The sequence below is a fragment of the Onychomys torridus genome, chromosome 21 (genome assembly GCF_903995425.1).
Source record: "Onychomys torridus chromosome 21, mOncTor1.1, whole genome shotgun sequence".
Taxonomy (NCBI): Eukaryota; Metazoa; Chordata; class Mammalia; order Rodentia; family Cricetidae; genus Onychomys; species Onychomys torridus.
In genome coordinates, this window is record NC_050463.1 from 660,701 (window position 1) to 671,684 (window position 10,984).

Sequence of the window (10,984 nt, forward strand, 5' to 3'; positions counted from 1 at the left end):
CCTGAGGAGTACATAAGGTACACACACCTTGTCCTGGGATACAGCAAGGCCTATCAGCACTTCCGATGCTCTTGGGAGACTGGCAAGTCACCCTGGGAACATCCTCAGGCACCGAGTAATGTGGTCCATAAAGGGTCTCTGTGGTTTTTGTTTTTGTTTTGGTTTTTGGTTTTTGGTTTTGGTTTTTCAAGACCGGGTTTCTCTGTATAGCTTTGCACCTTTCCTGGCACTCACTCTGTGGTCGTGGTCCAGGCTGGCCTTGAACTCACAGAGATCCACCTGCCTCTGCCTCCACCTCCCAAGTGCTGGGATTCAAGGTGTATGCCACCACCGCCCGGCGGGGTCTCTGTGTTTTAAAGTGGGCCTAACATAAGAAGCCACCACAATCACAGAGGCCACAATAGCTATAAGGCCTCGGTCTTGGCCTGTATACAGAACACCCAGGCCACATCTTGGTCTCCCAAGTCAATGCTATGACTGGGCGGGTCCAACACAGGACACTGGGGAACGAGGCACGTGCAGCAGGGCCATCTCACCTGGCGAGCTTAAAAATCAACACTCAGATTGGAGATGTTTGGTACAAAGTTTATAACTCACCCTCCCGTGAAAAAGTAACTTTTAAGTGTTCTGAAATAGATGGGAATGGCAGACCCAGGACCGACGTCCAAGGCCTGGCTACACATCTAGTCCATGCGGACAGTGTGGAGACAGGACGGGACATCCAGCTTGAGGGAGGGGCTTGGAGGCCTGGAGCTTGAGAACAGGATCCAGACCAAAAGCCCCGTGTGACCTTTCAGGCAACAACCCGGGCTTCTAGGCAGCCCAAGATTTAGCTGTCTTCTTTCACACTTGTGATCCCTGCCCCAAGCCACCCAGGCAGACAAAGGGTTGTTCATAGCCGGCAGGCTGTCGGGAGGGTGCTGACTTCATGTACCATCTCAGATCAGCCCATTCCTGGGGCCATGCACGAATGGCCCTTCTCAGAAAGCCCTCGGTGGTAGGAGACAGCCTCAGAGCAGGACCTCATCTTCTAGAGGTCGTGTGCTTGTGTTCCTGGCACTCAAGGAGCGATGTGGACTCTGCCCACACTCAGGGCCAGCCAGGTCCCCAAGACCCTGGTTAACAGTCACCAGCTGGGACAGCTCCAAAGACAGAGTGCCTCACCAGGGCCAAGGGGCCAACACATGACTGGCCCACAGATGGCTTCCTGGCTTCCAAAGCAAGAAGAGACTGGGTACTCATAGTGGCTAAGGTCCATCGCCGAGGGTCAGCGTCAGTGACAGACTGGGCTTACGCTCGGGTTCCTCATCCTCATTGCAGGGCTGGGGTGGCCGAGGCTTGAAGAAGTCTGAGACATAGCGGACCTGGGGGAGAGGAAGGCAGTGAGTAAAGCCAGAGGGAGGAGCCAACTCTGAGGGGCAGAGCAGCAGGCAGAGATCACAGGAACAGAGGGGTCAGGCAGGGCAGATCCTGTAGCATGAGGCAAGCAGAGCTCACCGTGAGACAGGCCACCAGGGCTCCCTGCAGGAGGCCGACAAGGACATCACTCCAGTGGTGCTTGTGGTCGGACACACGGGTGTAGCCCACGTAGATCGCAAAGGCCACCAAGAAGAACTGAACCGTGGGTCTCAGCAGCCGTGCCCACTTCCAGCAGAGCCGGGCCTGCACGTACAGCTGTCGGGGTATCAGCCTGCATCAGCTGGGCCCGTGGGTGTCCACACCCTGCCCAGCCCTGCGCAAGAGTCATAAACCCCCCACCTTAGCCCTCCACATACCCCATTGTGCAGCGGGGAAGACCCAAGCGGGAATGGGGGAAGAGTAAGATTCCCTAGGAAGAAGGCAGACACTCACCGCCAGGAACAACATGCAGTACATGCCAAAGGAGGAGTGTCCGGAGTAAAAGGACAGCCTGGGAGGGAGAGCAGCCGGTCAGCGGAAGCCGGAAGGCAGAGCCTGAAGCTCCTTGGGGAGCTGGCAGCCACAGAGAGGTGCAACTCTAAACGATGGCGAGCACAGCTGGAGAGATAGCTCGGCTCAGCAGTTGAGAGCCCTGACTGCTTTTGCAGAGGACCCAAGATCTGATGCCTCTGAGGAATGTGCATGTGCGCGCGCACACACAGGCACACACACACACACTCACTCTCTCTCTCTCTCTCTCTCTCTCTCTCTCTCTCTCTCTCTCTCTCTCTCTCTCAAAATAAATCATCTTTAGGATTTCATTATCTTTATTTTATGTATATACTGTTGTGGTTACATCTGTCTGTGTGCCACATGCATGCAGTTCCTGCAAGTGGCCAGAAGAGGGCATCACAAATGGTTGTGAGCTGCCTTGTGGGTTCTGAGAGGCTAACCCAGGTCCTTTGGAAGAGCAGTCAGGGGTCTGAGCCTCTGAGCCATCTCTCCAGCCTCTTCACCTGAGGGAAGGCTTGCACATAGGACTCTCCGTCAGGAGGCCCTGGAGCAACCATCCCACCCTCACACCACCGACTCCAGCTCCCTTACCTGCTCCTGGTGCGGGCATGGCCAGCAGGACCACATGGCGGCGGCAGGCAGCAGTCACCAGTATTGCCACCGTCACCCAATACTGTCACAGCTGGGTTGTGACAGCTGGGTCCCAGGTACTGACCATCACCTCGCCTTAGTCACTGCTGCCTCAGAGCTCAGGCAGCAGCCGGGGTCTAACTTTGGAGACTCGGAAGGGCCAGGCATCTCCAGAGCACCCACAGAGCCACTCCACGATCTTGGCAAATAAAATAAGGCTAGGGCAGAGCCCCCAGCTCTACCCTAGCACCCAGAAAACAAAACAGAAGTGTATGCCAATCCTGCTGACCCACTATGCTGACGACAGGCCCTCACGACAGCCAACCACGGTGTTCCCTTAGGTAAGCCACTAAACACACGGTGACCACACTGTCCATTCTCCCCTGTAACTCGGTGTTGAAGGCATTTTCCTGGCATGTGCGAGGAAAGCCATGGGTTTGCTCTTCAGTGTGGCCACAAATAGACAAACAGACAAAAATCACTGTTTTGCAACAAAAAAAATCTAAAGCATGCAGAGAAAACACACATGCACACACATGGCATGGCTAATAAACAGAAACTGTCTAAAGAGCTGGGGAGATGCTCAGTGAGTCACGTGCCCGCTCTGCAAGCGTGAGGACCTAAGTTCCATGCTAACACTCAGGTGACAAGTGAGGGGTGTGGTGCATTCCCGTAATCCCAGGACTGGGGAGGTAGAGACAGAGGCATCCCTGGAGCTTGTTGGCCAGTCTACAACTGTATAGCTCCAGGTTCAGCTAGAGACCTTGTTTTAAAGGACAATGTGGAGAGGTGGCTCTGGGGTTAAGAGCACGTATTACCCTTGCAGGGACCAGGGTTCATTTCCCAGCACCCACATAGCAGCTGACAACCATTTGTAACTCAAGTTCAAGGGGATCTGATGTCCTCGTCAGACCTCCATGGACTCTTGCATGAACCTGGTGTGCATACATACACGCAGGAAACACACATGCACATAAATAAAATAAATATCTTATATATTTATATATAGTGGAGAGTAATTGAGGAAGACGCTTGCCTGCCGACCCACACACATATGCAGACACACAAACACACACATAACACAGTTCATGAGGAGACACAGTGCCAAGCTTAGGGACAGACACTGCAGCCAGTCACTGGAAACATCCAGAGTTGAGAACATCTGTGAGGACAGAAGGAAAGGGCAAAAGCCAAGAAGACATGCTACTCCAGTCATGGTGACACAAGCCTGTCACCCCGGCACTCGGGAGACTGAGGCAGGAAGATGAGAAGTTTGAGGTCATTCCGGTGAGATCCTGTCTCAAAAAATGAAAACTGCATTACAGATGTGAAAATGCCAGTGGCATTGAAAGTGAAAAGCCCTGGAAGGCCTAATGGCTGCTCAGAGCCAGCAGACAGAGAGGGCTCAGCGGAGATCACAGAGCGAGGATGCGGGACACACAGGCCACACCAAGCATGAACAGCAGGGCTCAGAAGAGCAGGATGAGAAGGGAAACGTGCTCAGAGCAAACAAGCTCACCACAGAGGACCCTGAAGAGGCAACCGCTCAGTCACAGTAGATCCCTCAGCACATGCCTCAAGGGGCAGGGGCAGTCACCCCACCTCTGCAGGGCAGGCCAGAGCCTCCCAGACAAATGAACCCTGAGACTGCCCACTTGTGTACCTGCCCTGCCAAAGCACAGAGGAAGACCCATGGCCACCTTCTCTGCCTGCCTCTGCCAAAGGGTTTTCTCCATTCACCAGGCTCCAGACTTCTTGTCCCCCAGTGCCTTGCCTGGGCTGCAAGCGATACCTACCTGGCCTCGGTGACATTGGCAGGGCTACCCCTGCACACCTCCAGCTGCACATAGCCAGAGCAGTTGACCCGGCTCCAGTCAGGGTCACAGACAGCCAAGAAGCTGGGTCGCAGACGCCCGATCATGTACTTGGCCAGGTCAGTCAGAGACTGGCTCACAGCGGCCCCGAACAGGAAGGTCCCCAGCACCTTGTAGATGGCGGCCACATAGTTGTTGAAGTCGGAGCGTGAATAGAGACGGTCTGTGTACACCAGGTAGGCCTCCCCCGATGAGACCTGACAATGAACAGTTGTAGAGCAGCGGCAGACGGGGCTCCCACCTACCCATCCTGCTGGGGAGCCGGGTCCCACACACCTCAGGGCAGGGCTGACCCCGTCCCCACCCAAGCAAGCACTTTTCTGTCTTACAAGGATGACGGTGGCTGTGATGATGACCCCAGCCATGAGTCCATGGGTGATTGTGTCTGGACGGTAGGGGTACCGGATGGAGTCATCTCCACAGTAGAACCCTCGTTTGTATGGCGCGTTCACCAGGGTCAGAATGACGAAGGGCAGAGAGGCTGTGGGAAGCCAGGGGAAGCACACGGTTCTCCACAGTGCAAATTCCTGCCCACATATTATCTGCACTGGTATCATGGCCACTCTGCTACGAGCCCACTGGAAAGGATTCCGGTGGCTTCTGTCATGAGCCCAGCTATTGAACCCTGCTGCCCCCTCGCCTCACGTCAGGTCCCTAGGGCTGACTCGGCACCAGCAACCAGAGCCTTCACACACATTGCAAGCACAATGACTCCTCCACTCCCGTTTCAGCACCTCTCCTGACAAGCCACCTGTGGAGTCACTGTTGCTGTTCATGGCTCCTGTCCCCACAGAGAACCACACAGTCAGTCACCTTAGTGAGAGTTGGCCAGACTGCCCCATCTGCACAGGGACACCAAGGGGCCTGCTGTGTTCACGGTGGGGCACTGGACAGGTAGGTAAGTTCATCTAGCAACACAAAGCTGTAGGGCTGTGGGCTACACCGCAAAGGCGCAGCCAGAGGACCATCCCTAGGGTGGCGGCTCTTTTGAATGTGCATGGATGTTTTGCCCATATGCATGTCTGGGTAAGGGCGTTGGATCCTGGAGTGGCAGACAGTTGTGAGCTGCCACATGGGTGCTGGGAATTGAACCCTGGTCCTCTGGAAGAACAGTCAGGGGGTTGGGGATTTAGCTCAGTGATAGAGCACTTGGCCCTGGGTTCGATCCTCAGCTCCAAAAAAAAAGAACAGTCAGTGCTCTTAAGTGCTGGGCCATCTCTCCAGCCCCGAGTCTCTGCTTCTTTATTTGCCTTCATTCCAAGTTCTGAGCCAATGTCAGCTACACAGTGGACAAGATGGAGCCAGCCCTGGATTTGGGAGGCTCAGATCAAAGCCCGGAGACACAGACCCTCTTGGAAAATGACCTGGCAATGTAGCTGTGAACAGAGCTGCAACCTGGAGCCTCCAACCAAGGGCAGCTGGGAGGTGAGAGCCAGTCACAAGGACAGGATACTGGGCAGTGCAGTGTTCCACGGGCACAGGAACACAGACACCCCAAAGAGGCAAAGCTGGGCAAGTGCCCTTTGCCCGTGAGCAGAAAAGCTGGGTGTGGAGGGCGCGGCTTTCAAGTCCTGAATGCCAGGAGAACACAAGATGAGCCTTCCCTTAGCATACACGGGGAACAGAGGGGCCAGAAAACAGTTCCTACACAGGCTGAGTCATCACAGTGCCCACAGGGAACATGATCCAGGAAGGTGCTAACATCATGAAGCTAAGAAGGGGGTTAAAAAGTGAGGGTGACAGCAACAGTGTCCCCTGGGAGGGGCCAGGCTTCGTGACAGTGAGAGAAGGCTTGAAGGAGAGGTCAGAGGACAAGGTGAGACAGCCACAGAGGAGGAGAGAGAGGGAGAGCAGGGGAGAGGGGGAGAGAGGGCAGGGGAGAGGAGAGAGGGGGAAAGTAAGGCAGAGGGTGAGAGCAGGGGAGAAGGGGAGAGATAGGAAAGAGGGAGAGGGGGAAGGAGGACAGAGGGACAGAAGAAATCCCTTATCTTGTTCATAGGAGGCGGCAACGCTAAAGGATCTGGTGATACCATCACGGAGACAACCGGAGTCAGCGAGTCTGCTGAGCGGACATCCCAGGCAGGCCACAGCCACAGAGACAGCCGTGCTGCGAGGTGTGAGCATGGCTGGGCTGCCCGGCAGGTGTGGGCCAGCATACTGATTCCCAGGGGTGTCCCCTCCTCTCCTTCCGCCTTCCGTGGGTATCTTTAGGGGACGCTGTCCCCACCAATAGGCAAGGGCCTCCTTCAATCCGGCTGGCAGGGCCTCCCTACCAGCACCCAAAGCCTGTGCTGACAAAGGGGAGCAGCAGGCTGGCAATGACCTCCTCCTGCGGCTGGGACTGACTCCCCGGATGGCTCTGCCTCTGGGGACCCAGGACTTTCCAAGGAAAAATGTAAACTATTTCCAAGTCCTCCAGTGCCTGGCACGCAGTTAAAGCAACAGAAATGTCTTTAATAAACCCATACAGTCAAAAAGGGTGCCCAAGGCTCGGGGATGTCCCACGGGGCCTCCTGGCTGCCAAAGGGCGAAGCTAAATTGAATATCCTTCCGGGATGAGGACGATGGACCCAGAGGGAGAAGCAGAATGGACGGGAGCAGAGGACACCCTGTCACAGCCTTCGGGGAAGGATCCAGCCACTGTCCCCTGGGCCCCCGAACAAACACTTGGCCTTTGTTCGCGCCTGGGGGGTTCGGAATGCTCCTCCCCGCGGCCTGAACCGGACTGGCAGGTTTGTCTGTGCGAGCCTGGCCGTCCCCGCCTCCCGGGGGCACCGTGCTGGACCTTGGCCACGGGTCACTGGCCTGCAGGGTCCTGGTGCCGCCCCGCCCAAGTGAGTCACGTCGCCCCGCGGCACTCGAGCGACTTCCTGCTGCCGGGACCCCCCACCCAGGAACAGCCACAGGTAGACAAGCAGCCCGGATCACGCCAAGCGCCCAGGAGGGCTGGCAGGGCGCGCACAGGGAAGTGGGGAGCACCGGTCACCACCGTCCGCATCCCGAACGCACACTGGCAGGAGGGACCGTGGGAGCGTGCACCTGGGAGAGAGTTCCCGCCCCCCGGGTCCCGAGACTCTTACCGACCAGCACGCACAGCACGTCCAGCAGCACGAAGACCCACCTCCGCTCCATGTCGCCCCTGCCCGGGGACGCCCGAGACCCCCGCTTGTCCCAGCTGTTCCGGAGCGTCCCAGCAGCCCCAGGATCACATGGCCATGGAGACTGCCCGGCCCAGGGAAAGGGCTGGGCTTGACGAAAGGGCCCGGGCGAGGCGGAGGCGGGGCTGGGGGAGGGCGTGGCACGAAGAGAAAGTGCGGAGGCAAGAGGGACAGGAGAGAGAGGGCGGAGGCCCTGAGGGCTGTGTTAGCCACCTTGACCCGGGTGTGGCGGGGCGGGGGCTGCGGGCCTGGGAGGGGTCTCCAGGCTGGCATTCCGGAAACTCTAGGCTAAGAATACCGCTGCAAAGCCTGACTGGGGTCTCCCAGCTGGAAAGGCGTCTTCTGGCTGGGAGGGGCCGCCAAATCTCTAAGCAGTAGGCTGGAGGTCACCCAAATGTCTCCAGCACCTGGGCGGGGTGCTGCAGTTGTACTGTAGAGTTAGTTGCGGGTAGGGCAAGCTGCCCGGGCAGCACCAAGTCGATCTCAGCCTTTCCAAGGGAGGGCACCTGCACTGGACACCTAACTCCTCTGAAACCAATCAAGTACCGTAGCTTGGGATGACCCGGCTCAGGTAGAGAGACCTGCCTTCCCTCTAAACTAGCATCTTGTAGTCCCTGGCAGGTTTGAAGGTTCTCTGACACTTCGTGGTGGGAGGTTCAGGATCATGCCCCTGCTTTAAACACTCTAGGGACAACCACAGAGAATCCGAGATTAATTCATGAATGGGGCCCAGCCTACCCTGTCCCAGAGGTGTCCTGGAGCCCTGGGCCTTGGGAGACAAGGGCATGTGGACTCTGGAAAGGAAGTTCAGGCTCCCAATGCCCACACGAGATCCTTTGGGCTGTAACCACCTAAAGGTTTAAGAGGCCAGCCACCTCATGAAGCCTCCCCTCCAGAGGTCACAGCTCCATGAGGCCTCCACCTAGGCCATATTCATCAGCCTTCCTTCCACCACAGGGGTGAGTGTCAAGATGTTTGAGACCTGGGGGGAGGGGGGACAGGAGAAGGACCGCTCCTGGATGAAAGTCCGGAAGGTCCCCCTGACCTGCTCCTGCAGGATGTCACCTGGCGTAGAGCTGTCCTGAGGTCCCACGAAAACCCAGGTGCCTGCCCTGTGGTGTTGGGAGGGGCAGTGCGTATGACAGTGTGGGCACCCCTGACGGCCATCAGGGCCAAGGTGCTGGCACCATTGGAGCTCTGGGGCTGTGGTGTGGGTGTGGCACGTGGCTCTGGGGCTGTGGTGTGGGTGTGGCACGTGGCTCGGGCTGTGGTGTGGACGTGGCATGTGGCTCTGGGTCGTGGTGTTGGTGCAGCATATGGTGTAGGCACCCTCTGTGCTGGCCCTGGTAGACTAGTGGGAAAGGTAAACCATGCTCTGCCCCAGGCGCTGTACGAGCTGGTGAAGTGCAATTTCAATGTGGAGGAGGCCCTGCGCAGGCTGAGGTTCAACGTAAAGGTGATCCGAGGTGAGCTGCAGCCCCTGGCTCCCCTCCTGTCCCTGCTGCCCCTCAGCTGCCTGAGCGCCCCCCTCTCTTTGCAGATGGCCTCTGTGCCTGGAGTGAGGAGGAATGCAGGAACTTTGAACACGGCTTCCGTGTTCACGGGAAGAACTTCCACCTGATCCAGGCCAACAAGGTGGGTGAGGCTCACTCTTGCCAGACCTGCTCTGCCATCCACGGCTCCCCCTGGCCACGTTCACCAGGTCTCCTCCTCACCCCACACGTTGCTGGCCCTGTTACCTGTGTCCTCCATGGGGCTTGCTGCCTTGGTACTTCACCCGGAACAGAATGCCTGGGTCTTCCTTCCTTCGCACCCAGACCCAGAGCCACATGCCACGCCCACACCACAGCCCCAGAGCCCCAGAGTCCCCTGGGTGTGTGCCCGCTGCAGTGCTGCTGGCCCTGGTCTGGGCTGACGTTTCTCAGCCTCCGTCCCCGCTGGTTGTCAGGTTCTGTCACTGCTGGCAGCTCAGCCCTGCTTCAGCCTTGTACTGGGGGCCCGATCACTCTGGGGCGGGGGCGGCAGGGGCAGGGAGGGTTGGTGTCAGCTTTAGTGAGTGGTGGTACAGGGGTGAGTTCTGGGCTGGGCTGTCACAGGGATGTTGCTTGGTGTGACTGTGCCTAGAGCTGGCCAGAGGCCGTGCTCAGCCCTGAACTGTCACACCAGGAGGGCGTCTGCTGATCCCCGGGCTCCGCGAGCTGGTTGGCTCCTCTGAGGACGGGCTGTGTGCATGTTGTCTAGGACGCAGCAAGGCACGTCCATGGGCGGCAAGGCTGCGCTGGGCAGGAGGGGTGTCCAGACTCTGGGCCTCTGAAGTGTGCTGTGTCCTGGGCAGGGGTGGGACTGTGAGTCCGAGGACATCAGGTGGGAGGGCCTAGTACATGGGGCGGGACACGACGGGACAGTGAAGTAGGAGTGCCCCAGGTTTTAGCTGGCATAGCTGCGGGGCTGTGGGTGCAGGGGGGCCATTGCATGATCTCACCTGCCACGTGCACCGCGGTTGATGCAGCCTGTCCCTGCACCCGTGTCCTGTGTGTCACTTCTCGTCACTGCACCCGTGACCTGTGTGTCACTTCCCGTCCCTGCACCCATGTCCTGTGTGTCACTTCCCGTCACTGAACCTGTGTGTCACTTCCCGTCACTGCACCCATGTCCTGTGTGTCACTTCCCGTCACTGCACCTGTGTCCTGTGTGTCACTTCCCGTCCCTGCACCCATGTCCTGTGTGTCACTTCCCGTCACTGAACCTGTGTGTCACTTCCCGTCACTGCACCCGTGTCCTGTGTGTCACTTCCTGTCACTGCACCCGTGTCCTGTCACTTCCCGTCACTGCACCCGTGTCCTGTGTGTCACTTCCCGTCCCTGCACCCGTGTCCTGTGTGTCACTTCCCGTCACTGAACCTGTGTGTCACTTCCCGTCACTGCACCCATGTCCTGTCACTTCCTGTCACTGCACCCGTGTCCTGTGTGTCACTTCCCGTCACTGCACCCATGTCCTGTCACTTCCCGTCACTGCACGCACCCGTGTCCTTGTGTGTCACTTCCCGTCACTGAACCTGTGTCACTTCGTCCTGCACCCGTTCTGGTGACTTCCCGTCACTGCACCCGTGTCCTGTGTGTCACTTCCCGTCACTGCACCCATGTCCTGTGTGTCACTTCCTGTCACTGTGATGAAATCCTGGCCCTGCAGGGCTTCAGGCGCCTGTGTGGACTCAGCAGTGACAAGGTAGCCTCTCAGGATAGGAGGGCTGAGGAGCAGGGGCGGCTACACCGCCGTTCCCGCGGCTACATACCCCAGTCCCCAGCTGCACATGTTGGGCCCTGGCTGCACACGCCAGTCCCCATCTGCACGCATCGGTCCCTGGCTGAGCACCCCGGTCCCTGGCTGCACACGCCGGCTCCCGGATGCCAC

General features: G+C 58.1%; 2 protein-coding genes across 2 annotated transcripts; one reads left to right on the top strand and one right to left on the bottom strand.

Moving 5' to 3' along the window:
* Positions 1 to 569: 569 nt before the first annotated feature.
* Positions 570 to 7,604, bottom strand: Plpp2 (phospholipid phosphatase 2). The gene is given in 7 exon segments (XM_036171431.1): positions 570 to 1,256; positions 1,258 to 1,364; positions 1,498 to 1,674; positions 1,852 to 1,909; positions 4,338 to 4,612; positions 4,745 to 4,896; positions 7,496 to 7,604. Coding segments are annotated over 7 exon segments (951 nt in total). The 5' UTR covers positions 7,548 to 7,604; the 3' UTR covers positions 570 to 1,126.
* On the top strand, positions 7,546 to 9,736 carry LOC118571870. The gene is made up of 3 exons (XM_036171199.1): positions 7,546 to 7,644; positions 8,631 to 9,039; positions 9,114 to 9,736. The coding sequence occupies exons 1-3, from the start codon at positions 7,546 to 7,548 to the stop codon at positions 9,695 to 9,697; spliced, it is 1,092 nt and encodes a 363-aa protein (XP_036027092.1). The 3' UTR covers positions 9,698 to 9,736.
* The last annotated feature ends 1,248 nt before the right edge of the window (positions 9,737 to 10,984 follow it).

What these genes read in the sequence shown, in the direction of transcription:
- LOC118571870 (XM_036171199.1), top strand. Translation starts at nt 7,546, where the DNA reads ATGTCGCCCCTGCCCGGGGACGCCCGAGACCCCCGCTTGTCCCAGCTG. An exon ending in ATGGCCATGGAGACTGCCCG is followed by an intron (nt 7,645 to 8,630) that starts GCCCAGGGAAAG and finishes CTGCTCCTGCAG; the next exon opens with GATGTCACCTGGCGTAGAGC. An exon ending in CAACGTAAAGGTGATCCGAG is followed by an intron (nt 9,040 to 9,113) that starts GTGAGCTGCAGC and finishes CTCTCTTTGCAG; the next exon opens with ATGGCCTCTGTGCCTGGAGT.